Genomic DNA, 17,384 nt, shown 5'->3' with positions numbered 1-17,384 from the left:
GTGAAATCCTTGCATACTGGATGGGGCAGGTCCTGGCCTCACCTGCGCCTGATGGCTGTGATCTGCTATTCGGCCAAGTCGCAGTACACTCTGTTGAGTGGATTGAGGGCGTCACGAAGGCAAAGCAGTACACGAGCAACGGGGCGCCCCCTTTCTCTCTCGTGCACGTGACGTAACTCCGTTGTATACGCGTGGACCGGCCTCGACAGACACTGACTGCTCTACCTGCAGCCCCTCCAGGTCTCTCCGTCGAGGGCAGGACTTACAGACCTGACGAATGGATGAACACACCCCCTTCCATTCTATCAGCAGTCTCTCGCCGTTTGCATCTCCAACCCAACCACCCAATCTCCATCACACGGCAACTCATCGAATCCCGCTTTCCCGACTACAAGTACCACAACGATCTCTTCCCCATCGTTACCACCCACCAAAACTTCGACTCGCTAGACTTCCCGCCAGACCATCCCGGCCGCAGTCGGACCGACACCTACTACATTAACCAGTCCACAGTTCTCCGCACTCACACCTCCGCCCATCAAGCCGACACCTTTCGCGCCAACCAGTCATCCGGCTACCTCATCAGCGCGGACGTCTACCGCCGCGATGCCATCGACAGGAGCCACTACCCTGTCTTTCACCAGATGGAAGGCGCCAAAACGTGGGACCGGTCAAACTTCTCCCCCTATCCCAGCTTGACCGAGGCCATCTGGGCTGATGTGGCTGCGATCCCTGCCCACGGCGTCGCTGTTGAAGATCCGAATCCGACTATCCACCCAGAAAGGAATCCCCTCCAAACCGAGTTCCATTCCGCCGGCGAAGTCGAAGCAATAGCGACCCACCTCAAGCGCTCCCTGGAGGATGTCGTCGTGGCTATCTTCAGCGCCGCTCGCGCCGCTGCTGCCACCTCCGGCGCCGTGGTCTCTCCGGACAGTATCACGGAAGAGCCTCTCAAAGTCCGCTGGGTAGAGGCCTACTTCCCCTTCACTTCACCCTCTTGGGAACTCGAAGTGTTCTGGCAGGGCGACTGGCTCGAGGTGCTAGGCTGCGGCGTAGTTAAGCAATCCATCCTCAACAACGCCGGCGTGCCGAACCGTCTCGGCTGGGCTTTTGGACTCGGACTGGAGAGGATTGCTATGCTGTTGTTCAATATCCCTGATATCCGGCTCTTCTGGAGCCGGGACGAGAGGTTCCTAGGTCAGTTCGCCGCACCGGCAAGTTTCGAGAAAGGCAAGGATCCGGGCCTGGCGAGATTCGTGCCATACAGCAAATATCCCGCCTGTCCCAAGGACGTGGCATTCTGGCTACCTGCTTCGTCCACGCCGCCCGCTCGGAACTCATCGCCCACCGCGCCTTCGGCAGCAGGTGGCCTCCTTCCAGCCTCATCGTCCACCGCCGTGCACGAAAACGACATCATGGAGCTTGTTCGAGAGGCAGCCGGCGATAGCGTCGAGGATGTTCGGCTCATCGACTCGTTCACCCATCCAAAGACGGGGAGAAAAAGCTTGTGCTATAGGATCAACTATAGATCCCTAGAGAGAACGCTAACGAACGAGGAGGCGAACACATTGCACGAGAGGGTCAGAGAACTATTGGTGGGGAGACTGGGTGTGCAGCTGCGCTAGGCACGCTGGCAATGTTTTGTCGGAGCACGAAGACAGTCTTCATCGAGCGTATTGATTTACTTGGTGTTCATAAGCCAATGCCGTAGCTTCACATGGCCGAAACGGCTAACTCATGGGTCTGTTGTAGCATAATGTCACTTGTACCATTTTGTATATGCAGGACATGTGTTTGCACATCCCGTAGCTTTCTTGTTCAGAGCGCCAATGAATGGCCCCAAACTACTCAATCTAGCAGGTAGCGTTACCATTTTTGGACTTTAAACGAAATGACCTGAACGTGTCGAGCATTATGCAACACTCAGAGGGCTATGCAGATGAAGTACCCCAGACCCCTTCATGACCTATCCGAGACCGCACAAGAACACGCTCAACCCGCACCCTACTTCCTGATAGCACGAGAGTAGAAGGCCAGTTCCTCGCCCTCCAAGATGTACCCATCGCAGCGCCCGCTCTGACCTGGTCTCGATGCCACAACGGCGTACAGACGACCAGCCTCAAACTGCCTCTCGAGCGCAAGCTCTACCTTGCCAGAAGCAGCGACACGAGCGGCCTGCTTCTTCTCCACGCTCTTGCTCTTCTTCTCCTCAGCGGTGTCAGCAGCCTTCTGCTGCCTCCTCCGCCCCAAATTCTGACCATAGTGTGCTTCATACCACTGCCTGAACGGCGCAGCGTCGATCTGAACGACGGCGGCCTTGGTGAGGGTGTTCGTGCGGACGAGTTCATTGTTCGACGGGTGAAAGCTGACACCGATGACACGGGTTTTCCTGGCGACGCCCTCAGAGCCCCATGAAAAGTTGCCCGAGTCGAGACGGAGCGCGCGGAACTTGCGGTTGCCGCCGCGGGTGCGGACGAGATGGATGCGCTTGGCGCCGATGCGGGTGTTGGCGGGCTGACGACCCTTCTCGAAAGCTCTGTGGTTCCCAGCATGTCAGACATGTGGTGGGCAGATGCGTTTCGGTTTATGCATACCTCTTCTTGCGGTAGTATGCTCGCTTGGCTCCGGTGGCCGCGCGCTTGTGACGGGAGTCACGAGAGATACTGGCGAGGTGTTAGCAGATGTTTGTAACGAGTGGAGTGTGGAGCTGATGAGTACCCCATGGCTGCGGTAGAGTAGGATTACTGCTTTCGAATATGTTAGCCCATGCTACAGATCACGCAATGGCAGAGAAGAACAGCGGCCAGCAGGCATGCGACATGGGGCTGGCTGGACGTGGCACTGGCTGCTATTTCGCTCGGTGGAGAGTCTCTTCTGCTACGTCTAGCCCGAGCACTCGAAACAGGGCAGATGCGCTTGACAGCACAGTGCAATGCCTCGCTCTGGCCGTTGCGGTCGTCCTTCAGAGTTGGCGAAACATGCTCAGGTCCGTCCCCCATGTGACAGCCTTCAGGGCTCCGGCTGTTGTTTTGATGTTGTTGTACTCTCGAGATTGGCCGTACCTTTGTTTCCTCTTCTTCAGCGGCGCAGCGTGCGTGTGGGTGTTGGAGTTTTTGGCGTTGCGGTTGTCGCGGTTGTCGTCGCGAGCTCGACTTTCTCTGCCCCCCGTGTGTGGGACTGCTCGCTTCTGACGTTAGCGCCTTGGCGCACGAGAGAGTCTATCACGTGATGTCGCAGGGTACCCTCTGGAATATGGGATGAGCAGGTCTGCAATCTTCATCTTGGATTCCTCAATATCTAGTAATCTCAACACAACTGTTATTCCGGCAGTCAAGGAAAAGCAACCAAGAGCAAGATCTGCACCTTTCCCGTACAGAATAGTATAGACTTCTATCAGGCCTCCACTTGTGAGCTTTCAATGGCACGAGCGCTCGAGAAGCCGCATGCCATCAGTTGACAGCGAACATGTTGGAATTGCCACAGGAATGCAGTCCACATCAGTCGGTACCTTAAGAAGTGGCCGGACCTGCCGCAGTTGGGCCTTGCGGTGCTCCGTACGGCGGCGCGCACAGGCAGGGTGACAGGACGCTGGACCTGGATACCAGCTCATGGCGCTGGAGGCGGGGTGAGGAGCGGACTGCGACATTGGTGTCAGAACAGCTCTTTCTGAAGAAAAGTCAGCAGGAGCGCAACTCCGGCAACAACCCTCCAGCCCCACGTGAAAGGGCGAGTTAAGGTTGCTCGATTCAGCGGCGCGCCTCGGGAGAGGGACGCCTTGCCGTGGTTGGCGGGCACCAGCTGTCACGGCTGTCTGCTGCGCCGGATTCGGCTGAGTGGAAGGGTGGAAAGCTCCACGAACCCCCAGATATGACTCCTGCCCGCTACCGAGAGACCCCACGACGGGCCCCACCGCCAGATGCTTTACACAACATCGGACGGTCCCCCAATCCTCTTGCTACTCAGTTGTTCCTTCGCAGCAGCGGCGTCTGTCTTCAGCGTCGCAAGAACCCGCTAAACACTCGCTGCACGCGCACGTCTCAGTAGCCTCGGCACAACGTCATTCGCGGGGAGCATCCAGCTCACGATACCCGCATTTTGGATACGGTCACGCTGCATCTTTCTGTCGCCTCAACAGCAGCATTGATACCGGAGCAGAGGGCCGCGTGGCCCTAGGTCGATCGCCAACATGTCGTGGAAGAGGACGGACAAGCTGATGGAGACCATCAAGCATTACTCCAAGTTCCCAGCAACTGGCGTAAGCTTGAGGCAGATGGTGCAGTTCGGGGAGAAGCCCTCCACCGGTACGATCGCATGCACCAACTTACGCACCCGATGAGTCTTGAGACCGGGTCTAATGTCAATTGCTACTAGGAACCCTTTTCCGCGCCTCCCAATTCCTCTCCGAAGAGCTTCCCATCCGGTTAGCCCACCGTGTGCAAGAACTCAGTGAACTACCCGACGGGCTCAATGAGATGCCATCTATACAGAGAGTGACGGACTGGTACGCTCAGTCATTCGAGGTTCGTGAACAAGTGCTGGCGGCGCATTCAGCATTGAGTATACAAGTCTTACGGATATCGCTAGGAATTGACCACTCTTGAACGGCCTTCGCTTTCAAAAGAAGTTAGAGATAGACTGCTACGCCCGGCTAAGAAAGCAGGAAAGGATTCGAGGATACTTAGCCAGACAACGCACAACCCAAGCGTCAAACAGGGCCAGTACAAGTCAGCACCTGGGGGCTCCACCACCAACGGCAATGGAAACAGTAACGGCGAGCGGAAAGCAGGTTCGGCTCGGCGGTACTATGTGGCTGCGGACGATGGCCAGGGCTGGCCGCCGGAGCTGAGCCAGTATAACAACCAGTTTCGGGAGACGCTTGATAAGATCAAGCGCCGGCACGATAGTGTTGTTACCACAGTCGGTACGGGTCTCCATGGGCTAGAGAGCCTAGCCTTGAGGTATGCTGCTAATCAGTCATGAATTACAGCACAGGGAATTCTCGAATGGAAGCGCAAGCGCCAGCGCATGCAGATCGACCACAACATCCAATCCTTTCTTGACCGCTTCTACATGTCCCGCATCGGCATCCGGATGCTGATCGGCCAACACATCGCACTGACCGACCAAAAGCAACATTCCGACCCCAACTACGTCGGCATAATCTGCACAAAGACCAATGTGCACGATCTGGCGAAGGAAGCCATCGAGAATGCGCGCTTCGTCTGTGAAGACCACTATGGACTCTTTGACGCCCCAAAAGTGCAACTGGTGTGCAACCCAGATATCAACTTCATGTATGTTCCCGGACATCTGAGTCACATGCTCTTCGAGACGTTGAAGAATTCTCTGCGTGCCGTGGTGGAGACGCATGGACAAGACAAGGAGGAGTTTCCGGTAACGAAAGTTATTGTAGCTGAGGGTAAGGAGGATATTACAATCAAAATAACCGACGAAGGAGGAGGAATCCCGCGTAGTGCCATTCCACTGGTCTGGACGTACATGTACACGACCGTAGATCAGACGCCGAGCTTGGATCCAGACTTCAACAAGAGCGATTTCAAGGCGCCCATGGCTGGGTTCGGATACGGCTTGCCTATTAGTAGACTCTACGCCCGATACTTCGGCGGCGACCTAAAGCTGATTAGCATGGAGGGGTAAGCTCTTGTCATTCAAGACAGTATCAGAAGCACGCTGACCTAAGAATCTACAAAGATACGGCACCGATGTCTACCTCCATCTCAACCGCCTCTCCTCCTCCTCCGAGCCCCTGCAATAGCAATCACCAGTCATGAGGGGTGACTGGCAGCAGCCCGCAATGAACAGCAACTTCGGATCAGCGGTGGCACCCCAAGGATTGACGGGCAGGTATATGCAGGGTGTGACCATGGCGTCTAAAGCCATGCGTCTGAAACTAAGTGCAAAGATTACTAGAGAGGTCAGTGAGCGCCGGCAGGTCGGCGATGCGGAGTCGATGCTCAACGCGCCTGATGCGGGGAAGGGCGCGTGGTGGAGAGACGTTGGGATGGAAGAAGGATTATGAGACTTTGAGTCTCCTAAAGTTTCTGGGGCTTTTTGGGCCTGTCGTTCACTGTACGTGTTGTGGTTCGCGCGTAGAGCATGCATGTGGAGGCTCTGTGCATGCCTGCTGTCTGGCGCGGATAGTTATCGTTTGGGTAGGAATACATGTTACATTGCTACACATCTACACGCTCGTGATACTAAGACCTAGTGGGTGTTACCAAGAAGAAGTGCTGCCGCGAGGCAAGTTCTCTGGTTCATGCTAACTATGCTGGGTATAGTAATGCTCTCTGCTCAAGAAGACCGGAGAAATCGAGATGCACCAAGCATGGGCTCCACAAGTTCTCCGTCATTGATCCAAGCATCTACAGTCCCAGCATCACGCCCTTGTAATGATATTGTGCTCTCGTTCCGTTAAGCCGCCCCGCTGCCCGTATTCCTCTTCTTCTTGCTTCCACTCCCGGTCGCGGCTTTCACTCTCCTCCCCTTCCCAGGCGAACTTCCACCCTCCCTTTCCTTCCCCAGGCTTCTCCTGCCACTCTTCTCCCTCACCTCATCCCCTGCCTTGTCTCCATCGTCAGCATCAGGATCGAAGCCCGCGAGCACTCTTTCGTAGTAGAGGCGTATCTGTGGCACAGACTGCGGCACCAGCAAAGATTAACCACGCCGCTATGCTTTCATGCGGTGTTCATTGGTGCTATCCGAACCTCATTCCTGCTCATACTCAACCAGATGAGCATCTCGTTGCTCTCAAGTGTCCTGGCGGCATTGTGACGCCGCTCGCGCTCTTCGAAGGTCTCGTCAGCGTGCAACTGGGCATCGGTGTAGGTGTTCGATGGTTGCTGAGCGGGGTTGGCCGTAGTCTTGGAGCTGCCTGCCGCAGGTGCTTTGTGGGTGGCTTTGTTTCGGGCCTGGCGGTCTTGTTGAAGGGGTGTGTAGGATGCCATGATGGAGTGCCTGAAACACGACTCTTGAAGTACGACCAGGCGGGTTTTGTGGGCGTGATTCTGCTCTAAGAAGAGTGCTGACAGGTGCTGAAAAGTGCTGTGACAACGAGAAGGCTCGACAGTAGTACTTGAGTAAGAAAGTGGAGGACAAGCTGCGAAAGGTACACATCACATCTCACGGTCTTCAGGCGGGGATCTCCCGCCCCCACAGAGCTCGTGTCACACAACGGGCCGGCAAGTTCCTGGCCAGCATGGCTTCAGCCGGAGTGTAGTATGCTCAGGCTATTCTGGTTGCTTTGCCTGCCTTGACAGAGGCGCGCAATTACTTCGAAACATGGCCCCAATATTGAAAAAAAAATGTGAGGGATCTTATCTGAATCCTTCTGCGACTGGTAAGATACCGATTGGTCAACCTGAAGAACCTCGACCTAGCGGAAGTCTCCGTCAACTGCCAACGTCACACCCCCATGATCTGCTCAGAAACCCATACTCGTATTCACAGTTTCCCTTCCAAAGCAGAAGGGCACCGTTTGTCCAACATACCCTACCAAACCCCTCAACACCCCCACCGGACGCATCCCCCTACGCGCCCTTCATGGATTCCCCTTCCGACTCGCCCGCTTCTGCTGCAGAAGAGACGCCAGGCCAGCGACAAGCCCGGCTCCGCCGCGAGCGCCGCAACGCAAAGATCCAAGCCGGAGGTTCGGCGCGCCTGCAAGCGATCACCTCTCTAAGCGGACGCCCTCCCCCAGCCGACGATTTCCGTACACTTGTCCTTCCCTCACTGTCAGGCCTGTCGCTAACAAGCCTATAGCATCGCAATCACAACCCGCATCCACCACCCCACAGCCCAAACCCAGACCCGCACCCTCCGCCCACGACGATCCAGACGAAGTAGACATAAGCCAGCACTTCTACACGCCCACCTCTCGCGCACTTACACCACAACCGCCGCCGGACTTCAACCCCTTCGGCGCCGCGTTCCCACAGCCGAACAATGGCTCCGCGACCGCAAACGCCGGCGCAGAGGACCCGATGCTCCGCATGATGCAGCAGATCCTGGGCGGCAGCGGCGGGGCGCCCGGCGACGGCGGCCTGCCGCCCGGTCTCGCCGACATGTTTGGCGCCTTGGGCGGACAGAGCGAGCAGACGCAGCCGCCGGCGACGAGCTCAGCAGCGATTTGGCGAGTAGTCCATGCGGTCTTCTCGCTCGTGCTCGGTCTCTATGTCGCTTTGTTTTCGAGCTTCACGGGCTCGAAGTTCAGCAGGAGTCAGACTGTGGATGGGGCCACGGACGTTGTGGGACCGAGGTTGTTTTGGCTGTTTGCTACGGCTGAGGTGGTGTTGCAGTCCTCGAGATATTTTCTAGAGAGGGGCCAGTTGCCTGCTAGTGGGTTGTTGGGGACTATCAGTAGGGCGTTACCGGAGCCGTATGGTGGGTATGTGCGAGTGGTGGGGAGGTACAGCGTCATTTACTCGACAATTGTGGCGGATGCGATGGTGCTGGTCTTTGTGCTTGGGTGTGTGGCCTGGTTGAGAGGCAACATAGAAGCATGAGCATGTGACGTGAAAACGGTCGATGAATACATGAAGATTTCTGAACGCCTACTGCGGGACTCCACACACCTACCTGGGTAGATACGGCAGGAACATCTTGGATTCTTCGCTGGTCTCAGCACGGGCGTTAGCACTTCCAAGTTTAGTAGGTCTAGTGAACGAAAGAAAGCATGACAGCTTAGGAAACGCTACCTATCGGATGGTCTCCCTGACCACAATAGCACCAAGCGGCAGGCCACAACTCACACAAACTACCCAAGCTACCTAATAGCCAACCCTTCATCTCGGTCAAGACCTTCCAAGCTCTCCAGAATGTTGCTCCCACCCAGCGAGCCGAGCCCACCCTTAATCCTCCTGTCCTCACTCCACACCTCATGAAACTTGATACTGCTCTCACTGGTCGCGACAACAATGCAGCCCTCCTGCTCGGTGCGCCGGCACCAGGTTCCACCTTCGCCCCTACTCCTACCCGTCTCCGGTCCGCCAGGATACGGAATGCTCCATAGAGCTCGCCCGCCCTCGGCCCACGGGATCGCTACGACCTGTTGGCAGCTCGGCCAAGCAAAGACGGCGATGCGGTACGGGTGCTCTGGCTGGGCGAAACCGAAGGTCGCGCAAACCTCGTTCCTGGTGTTCGACCACACGAGGGACGTCACCTGAGCGAAACAGTTGATGCTCGCCAGCGGTGCTGCTGAGCCGGCGTGGTAGAAGTGGATATGCCGATCGTTGCTGCCGCCGCCGAGGGCTAGGAGGGAAGGGTGGTGAGGGCTGAAAGCGAGTGCTTTGATTGCGGCACTAAGTACGAACTCGTGCTTGGCGTGGCTCGCGTCGATGGCAAGGACGCGGCCAGGAGCTGGGACCGGAGAAGTGACTGCCTTCATTTCGAAAAGCAAGCAGATGTTGTCGTTTCCGCCCGTAGCGAAGAGGGAGCCGTCTCGCGACCAGGCGATCCCACAGATCTGTTGACTGTGTGCGGTCATACGCGCAAGAAGAGTCATTGCGCCATGCCAGGCGAACAGATCGCGGTCATTTGACGAGGGCCATTCGATAGAGTAGACATAGATATGGCCAGCTTCGTCGCCTACCAAAAGCTCTTCGGTCTCGACTGTAACATAAGGATCCCGTAGTGACGGCCGCTTAACGACAGCAGGCCGGAAAGAGACGCATGATACAGGATGCGGCTGCTCAGAGTCGAAGCGTGGTCCTTCGTCGAAGGGACTCCAAAGAGTGATGCGTCCATCAGCACGGCCGGTTGCAAGGATTGCCCGGCCGCCTTGAGTTGACGAGAACGCTAGTGATGTGACATGAGCAGTGTAGGGTGCATTGAGACTGTCGGGGGTGTCGACACCGCGATGTTCTGACCAGAGATAGACGTGGTCGCTCAGTCCAACGGCCAGACATTTGACGGAAGGCGAGTAAGCCAACAAAGAGCAGTAGTAGTCATCTCGAAGTGCTGGCGCATCAAGAACTGTGCAGATAAGTTAGCTAGGAGCAATGAACGAGGCTTTGAACGTATCTGAAAGGTATGATTGGGACGGGCTTCGTCGCTTTCCGCGTATTGTTCGGCCCTATACTTGATTTAGCACAGAGAAAGCACACTCATGACCCACTGTCACAAACGCCGATCAAAAGTGTCCTGGGTCCACTTGTTGTTGCTCCAAGCGGTCTCGGTACTGCATCGAGGATTTGAATTGCAGCTTGATTGATTCGAGCACGACGACGACGCCGGAGATTCAGGTTCACGAAGACTGCCAAGAACTGTGCCGGCTTGGTCTACATCGAGCGCCAAAGCCAAACGCCGTTCATGTGCTCGGGCCTCCAACGCAGGCTCGGGCTCTGATAGAAAGAGCGCAGTGTACAGTGGTGCATTGGTGCCACTTCCTAATAGATTACCCCGGCCATCTGGGACAGCTGTGATGCCGGTGGCAGCGGCACTTCCTCCGGCACCCCAGACAGCGCCGGCGCTGACCTGGCGATTGGAGCTGTTGAAGGTGCCGTGACGAAGTCCAACTGTACCGCCGGTCCCTCTGCTCATGGACTGCTGGTGAGGGGTGTAGAGTGAACGTTGTCCCTCACCGAGTCCAACCCCAGCTCTCAGTCGATGGCTGAATGGGTCCGGCCCAGAATGGCGATGGCGATGTCGACGCTCGTTCTCGGTAAGCATTTCAACCGGAGTGCTTAAGCGGAAACTATCCGAAGAATTATTCGGAGGTCTCCGAACAGGGATGAAACGATCCGGGGTCTGGCTCGAGTGCCTTCGTATGGGGGACTGGCGGCCTTGCAATAATCGTTGACTTGGGCGCAAGGGTGAACCAGAAGAGCGACCGCGAAGGGCAGAAAGCGAGCCGGCGCTGCGGCTTTGGGGGGGAAACGGAAACGCTCCTTTGGCGGGACTGGCCTGAGTGAGCGGAGTTGGGGTATCGGGACATCGTAACAATGGCTCGGGAATGACTGAATTAGCTGGCAAGGTAAGACTGGCCGAGTACAGGTGGCGATCAGCACGTCCAGGCGGACTAGGGGTTCTTGGTGTTCGATCGAAAGCGGTCACCTCGCTATCAACATCACTATCCGCGTCTGAGCTGAGATCAGGCGTGGCAGCGTTTTCAAGCGACTCTGCTTCTCGCCCTCCGGGCGTTGAGATGGGAAAGTCCTCTGTGCCATCCAGTCGAGGCCATGAAGCGTTCGGCAACTGGACGGGCACGTTTCCGTGTATCGGTTGAGCTAGGCTAGTAGAATCGTGGGAGCCAGTCGAAGTTGCATCGATGGATAGATCGTCTTCGTCGTCGCTCCGATCCATCTCTTGGATCGTGAAAGCCGAGATTGTAAGCGAAGCGGAGCGTGCAAACCCGAACCATCGCTCGGCAGATATCTCGGTGGAAGCTGGCAAAGGCTTGGTGTGTGTGTTAGTAGTCTCAGACCAACAGCGACGATGTTTTAGCGGTAATGGACGCGCTGGCGACAATTGAAGGCTTGGTACTTCCAGGAAGACTTCATCTTCTTTCAACGGTGGACTGTCAGGTCCAAGCAGATGCTGCCCGCCGAATCCCGCTTCGCCCGGCGTTTGAGGACGCGTCGCCTTCCGTGGCGACACAGGCGGAGTAGAGACCATGATGTAGTCGTTCGCCGGGGTTCGATCGAAGAATCCGAGCGGTGTAAGCGGAGAGCTCGGCGGCGTCAGCAGGCCGTAGTCACGCTGTCTGATCTTTCTCGCGATGAGGTCCATGGCGAGCAGTGGTGTGGGTATTCTGGGCTTTCGGTGGGGTGGTCTAAGGCGACCGATGGCTGGCTTAAGCAGCTGCTCCAGTGAGGAAGCAGAACGGAAGCTGTAAAGCAGCCCCTAATGAGATGTGAGAACGAGGTGTAGACTGAGATTGACAGTACTGACGACAACAAAAGCGGCGTTCAATGAAGGATGCTGAGACGGTTTAGGAGGCCTGGACCAAGAAAGTCTTGATACGAGAAGCGATCGTGAGCGTAACGGTAGTAATGTGCTCAGAGATGTCGGCGGCAAAGGGGAGCAGGCAGCCGTCCAGGTAGGGATTTTCGACGGCCTGCAATCTGCGGATCGAAAGGCTGCTCTTCTCAAACGCTGCTGTGGTTAGTAAAGTAGCAATATCGGCATTCAGTCTGGTGTCCAGGCGTGCCAGGTTGTTGTGAGAGAGGATCAAGGGGTAGAGCTTAAGACACCAACCGCATCAGCCAAGCGGCCGAGAAACGTAAACATCAACCACGTCCTTCAAGCGCGATTTGCCAGCACCAGTCGCCATTGTTATGGCAAGCGTGAGTGGCCGACTCCTGTCGCGCAGCATGCTGCGACGGCAGTGATGTGACTGACATGGGAACAGCACGGCGTTCCAAGGATTGCGCCTACCGAGGCCAGGACGGGGCAGGCGCGCCAGAAAGAGCTCGAAAAGATAGAGGAGTACGTAGACCTGGTGGCGCAAGTCAACAAAAATGTGTAGTCGCCCTGCTCGGACGCTTTCCACTACTTGCCTAACAATGCTGTGATAGATTGCCGAGAGGCATTTCACGATCGAGGTGCTGGCCCTGACGTCAAAACTCTTGAAGAGGAACCCAGAGGACTACACGGTCTGGAACCACCGCCGTCTGATATTGCAGCATCATTTCAAAAACCCGCCTGCGGCTTCTGCGCAGTCACAGTCCGTATCAACTGCACTTTCTGCGAGCCAGCAGTCGGTGCTTGACCTTATCACTAGCGACCTTGGATTCCTCGTTCCTCTGCTCGTCGCCTTTCCCAAGTGCTACTGGATATGGAACCATAGGATATGGTTGCTGGAGCAGTCGACGAGTCATTTGCCTGCTATCACAGTGCGGCGGCTATGGCAGGATGAGCTAAGTCTCGTAGGCAAGATGCTCAATCGCGACAAACGAAACTTTCACGGATGGAACTACCGACGGCTTGTGGTGGCCCAGCTTGAACTCCACTCACCTTCGGACGGTCACGCAGACTCGTCTGATACTAGCAGACAGACCAGCATGGTGGAGACAGAATTCATCTATACAACAAAAATGATCAACAGCGACCTAGGTAACTTCTCGGCATGGCACAACCGAAGCAAGCTGATCCCTCGCCTACTGGATGAACGACAAGCAGATGCCGCCGCAAGACGCAAGATGCTTGACGCCGAGTTTGACCTGACGCAGCAGGGACTCATTGACCCAGAGAACCAATCGATGTGGTTCTATCACCAATCCTTGATGAGTACACTCTCCCCAGAATGTCCTCGGCATGCGGCCATCGTGCTGGACCTCACAAATCACGATCGCTGTGGATATTACGAGCGCGAATTGGCCAGGGTCAAAGAGATGCTTGACGATTACCAGGACTGCAAATGGGTCTATCAAGCTCTGCTACAGTACGCAGCGGTCTACCGTGAGGTCGATGCGGGGAATAAAGCTTGCACGACTACAGAGATGCGGCACTGGCTTCGAGAGCTTCAGAGGCTGGATCCACTGCGAAGTGGAAGGTGGGATGATATAGAGAAGAGTTTAGGACTATAAGCACTACCCAGGTAGAGCCTAGCCCTCAGATAGTTCTTCTCACAATGATTAGAAGGGGAAACTAGCTTTAAATATGCTTCGCAGCACTATATTAGCAGCTAGTGCACTAACGCAGTTGACTATATACTAGAAGACACTTTGGAACTCGCGTAACGCATGCAATAAGAGCCGCGAATCGCGGCTACTAGTAACTAAAGCATGTAATATTACTAAATCTTTTAGCTGCTTAGTTAAAGCTGTTTTTCCTAAGCGCTTATAGAGTAGAAAAGAAAAGATAGAAAGGAAAAAGAATCTTTATATTTTCTTAAAACTACTTCAGTTAGTAGGCTACTTAGTAAGTAATTTAAATTCCTTTTCTCTTTTTTTATTAATATCTTTAAGTGCTTATTACAAAAAATAGCTTTAGCTAAGTAATTTTATTAGAAAAAGAATTTATATACTTAGAGCTATTTAGAATACTCTATAATTATATAAAGATCTAGAATAGCTAAACTATCTAAACTATCTAAATTATCTAAGTCTATTAGCTTAGTATAGCTTAGAATACTTAATTAGTAGCTTAAATTTTTTAGAAAAAGCTTTAAGTCTAATTTGACTAGTATAATAAGTAGAATTATAATAGAATTACTTTAATAAATAATATAATAGAGAGTTGCTATAAAATAGTACTTATAATTAAGAAACAGAGAATAGTATAAAATATAAAAAAGTGTTATAATATAGAAAGGCTTAATACTAGAACTTAATTTATTAGAGTAATATATAAGATATTATATAAGATTAGAAGATATAGTAAAGAAAATAACAAGAAAACTCTATAAGTAGATTTTATAATTTAGTTATATAATTCTAGAATAACTAAAGACCTAAATACTAAAAAACACTAAGTCTAAACTATAATATAAAGCTAGATTAATATTATAAGATAACTAGATATACTTATTTTAAACTAAAATAGTTTAGAATATTAATAAAGAAAGCTTAGTATATTTAGATTTTTATTAGTATAGTGTTATATTATATATTTCTATCTTTCTTTCCCTTAAATATAAGTAATATTTCTTCTCTTAACCTCTCTCTAGTTCTCTCTATTCTATATATATTTTTATTATATATATAATAGTCTTTCTTTTTTTCTATTTAGAATCTAGTTTCTCTATTATATAATCTTTAGTTTAACTCTTAATTACTTCTTTCGTTTATTTCTTCAGCTACTATTTAGCTTACTTTTAGTTTTGAATCTAATTAAACTCTATAATACTTTCTATATAATAAGTTAGCTCTATATCTAGTCTAGCTTATATTTAGGTTACTTCTTAGCTTAGTTTCTAGCTTTATTTCTAGTCTAGTTTCTAGCTTAGTTTAGAGTATAGTTATTAGTTTAGCTTTTAGCTTAATTTAAAGTCTACTTTCTAGTTTAGTTTCTAGCTTTATTTATAGTATAATAGCTATTTTATATTCTAGTCTAGTTATATTTATTAACTTATCTTACTCAAGTAAAAATAGATATTTTTCTTTCTAAGAGAAATTCTCCTTCTTAACTACCTATTTTCTTATTAAGAATAAAAGATATCCTCTCTCTTAAACCCCCTCTAATTTCCTATACAATATATGTAAGAGTTATTCTCTTTCTCTATTAATATACTTCATAAAATAGAATTTTCCACTATGTATTATAAAGTAAGACTTAGTAAAAATCAGCTCGAGAAAAGAGGTTTTCTCTATATAGTACTACTATGCTTACGTAGTTTATTATTATTTAATCACGGGCCTAGAGCCTACTTGCTAAGCTATATAATACTGTTTTTTTTATAAATTCCCGGCTAATATTACGTGAGATATAAGGGAAAAGAGAGTAAGAAAAGTCTGCTCGCCATTTTTATATTCGCTATAAATCCGCTTACTAAGCTTAATAAAGTTTAATTAAATTTTATATTACTAAGAAATATTAGAGCTATAAAATATACAATTTGGAATTTTTTATAACTTTATGATAGTAAAGGCTATAGAGAGTTAAATAGATAAAATAAGGGTAGCTTAAAATTAAAACTTAGACTAAAAGCTTACTAAGGCGAAATTAAAAAAAGCAGTCCTAAGACTTTTAAACATATATATTAAGTATATTAAACTAAATTTTCAGCCTTATATCTCTACTATTTAAGGAGAAGTAGTATTTTTAGTAAAAGTAGTTTTTAGACCTTCCTTTTTATAGGAGTAGATCTAATCTAATCTAAAATATAAAACTATAGATTAATTCTATAATCTATAAGCACTATATATAAGCTTAAAGTAGGCTACTAGCTTGATTAATACTAGAGTTTTATTAAAAGTAAGCTAAGAGTACTCTATACTTAGATTCTTCTATAAGTAAATCTCTATACATTCTATTTAACTATAAGATAAATATAGTCTATTAAAAGAATCTATAGTGTATAAAGGTTTAATATTCTATGTATAGAAATAAGTTAAGAGAGTTAAAAAGTACCTTAAATCTAAGTATAGAATCTAAGATTTCTATAGAAAATATTATATTTTACTAGAGAGACTTAAATTAGCTAAATATAAATATTTTAAAAAGATAAAGAATAGTAGCTATAGTAGAATAAGCTTTATGTATAGCTTATAAGAGCTAACTCGATTTATAATTAACTATCTTTTAACTAAATAAGTATTTATAGAATTCAAGATTACCCTAAAAGACTTTGTATAGACTAAGTATAGTTATAGTAGATATAGTATAGATAATTATTATAACGTAATATACTATATAAATAGTAGATAATCTATTTATATTAAAAGTTAACTTAGTAAGTCTTAAACTTTATATCTTATAAAGAAGTCTATAAAGTATATAGAAAAAGTTACTTATATATGTTTAAAAAGATATTATTAGAGGAAAAAGACTATATAAATAAAGTTATTCTTTTAATCTAAAAGAGAAAGAAAAATAAGTTAAGAGATAAAATTTCTCTTAGAAGGTAAAGATACTTATCTTTTACTTAAGTAGTAAGTATTAATCTTTTTAGTAATAGAAGCTAAGCTAGACTATATAATATAGATTAATCTAAAGACTAAAGTAGAAACTAAGATAAAGACTAAACTAGAAAGAAACTAGACTATAAGTTAAACTCAAAGAATAATTAGAAAGAGAGCTAGATATTAAAGTAGAGTATATATAAAGAAGATACTAAGTAAAATACTAAGCAATATACTAAGTAAGAGACTAATTAAGAAACTAAGTAAAAAACTAAGTAATAAACTAAAAAGTAGACTATATGTTAAGCTAAAAAGTAGACTATATACTAAGCTATAAACTAAGCTATAAATTTAGCTCTAAACTTAGCTATAAATTAAGCTATAAACTAGACTAAAAGTTAAAATACTAGAGAAAAAGCTAGAGAGTAAGTAAAGAGAAAAACTACCTTCTTTATATATACTAAAGACTACTAGGGGGGGCTTAAGGAAGGAACGCCCCTTAATTTACAAAAAGAAAATAGGAAGTTTAAGGGAGAGAATCCCTCTTAGAAAGTAAATATATATTATATATAAGTAAGTAAGAACGAACTCTCTTAATAAACTATAGATTCAATTAAGCTATAAATTTAGCTAAGCTCTAAGCTAGATACTAAAGATAGATACTATTATAGATAAGGGGTTTAAGTATGGATTTAGGTAAGTAGATTGTATATATTTACGGAGGTAAGATATTAAGATAGAACTATTAAGGTAGTAATAGGACTATAGTAATAGATTATATAAGACTAGATAGTATATAGAATAAGTATAATACTACTTAATACTATAATGTAACTAGTAATTAATTATCTAAAGAATCTTAAA

The 17,384-nt window shown here is 49.0% G+C and overlaps 7 protein-coding genes across 7 annotated transcripts; 4 read left to right on the top strand and 3 right to left on the bottom strand.

Annotated features, from left to right (window-relative positions):
• Nucleotides 1-51: 51 nt before the first annotated feature.
• On the top strand, nt 52-1,625 carry W97_06989 (uncharacterized protein; the record flags this gene model as incomplete). Its single annotated transcript, XM_007784862.1, has 2 exons — nt 52-127; nt 232-1,625. 2 exons carry the CDS (start codon nt 52-54, stop codon nt 1,623-1,625), a joined length of 1,470 nt encoding a protein of 489 aa, XP_007783052.1.
• Nucleotides 1,626-2,004: 379 nt separating this feature from the next.
• W97_06988 (40S ribosomal protein S8) lies at nt 2,005-2,723 on the bottom strand (the record flags this gene model as incomplete). Its single annotated transcript, XM_007784861.1, has 3 exons — nt 2,005-2,536; nt 2,595-2,663; nt 2,719-2,723. 3 exons carry the CDS (start codon nt 2,721-2,723, stop codon nt 2,005-2,007), a joined length of 606 nt encoding a protein of 201 aa, XP_007783051.1.
• Nucleotides 2,724-4,186: 1,463 nt separating this feature from the next.
• W97_06987 (pyruvate dehydrogenase kinase) lies at nt 4,187-5,776 on the top strand (the record flags this gene model as incomplete). The annotated part of the gene is made up of 6 exons (XM_007784860.1): nt 4,187-4,301; nt 4,372-4,520; nt 4,585-4,718; nt 4,767-4,921; nt 4,988-5,654; nt 5,713-5,776. 6 exons carry the CDS (start codon nt 4,187-4,189, stop codon nt 5,774-5,776), a joined length of 1,284 nt encoding a protein of 427 aa, XP_007783050.1.
• A 656-nt stretch (nt 5,777-6,432) lies between these two features.
• W97_06986 (uncharacterized protein) lies at nt 6,433-6,965 on the bottom strand (the record flags this gene model as incomplete). The annotated part of the gene is made up of 2 exons (XM_007784859.1): nt 6,433-6,657; nt 6,726-6,965. The coding sequence occupies 2 exons, from the start codon at nt 6,963-6,965 to the stop codon at nt 6,433-6,435; spliced, it is 465 nt and encodes a 154-aa protein (XP_007783049.1).
• A 595-nt stretch (nt 6,966-7,560) lies between these two features.
• Nucleotides 7,561-8,522, top strand: W97_06985 (uncharacterized protein; the record flags this gene model as incomplete). The annotated part of the gene is made up of 2 exons (XM_007784858.1): nt 7,561-7,729; nt 7,780-8,522. 2 exons carry the CDS (start codon nt 7,561-7,563, stop codon nt 8,520-8,522), a joined length of 912 nt encoding a protein of 303 aa, XP_007783048.1.
• A 260-nt stretch (nt 8,523-8,782) lies between these two features.
• On the bottom strand, nt 8,783-10,557 carry W97_06984 (uncharacterized protein; the record flags this gene model as incomplete). Its single annotated transcript, XM_007784857.1, has 2 exons — nt 8,783-9,990; nt 10,416-10,557. The coding sequence occupies 2 exons, from the start codon at nt 10,555-10,557 to the stop codon at nt 8,783-8,785; spliced, it is 1,350 nt and encodes a 449-aa protein (XP_007783047.1).
• Nucleotides 10,558-12,293: 1,736 nt separating this feature from the next.
• W97_06983 (uncharacterized protein) lies at nt 12,294-13,544 on the top strand (the record flags this gene model as incomplete). Its single annotated transcript, XM_007784856.1, has 3 exons — nt 12,294-12,302; nt 12,368-12,478; nt 12,534-13,544. 3 exons carry the CDS (start codon nt 12,294-12,296, stop codon nt 13,542-13,544), a joined length of 1,131 nt encoding a protein of 376 aa, XP_007783046.1.
• Nucleotides 13,545-17,384: the final 3,840 nt, after the last annotated feature.

The sequence above is a fragment of the Coniosporium apollinis genome (assembly GCF_000281105.1).
Source record: "Coniosporium apollinis CBS 100218 chromosome Unknown supercont1.37, whole genome shotgun sequence".
NCBI lineage: Eukaryota > Fungi > Ascomycota > Dothideomycetes > Coniosporium > Coniosporium apollinis.
This window is presented reverse-complemented; position numbering and strand designations above follow the sequence as displayed.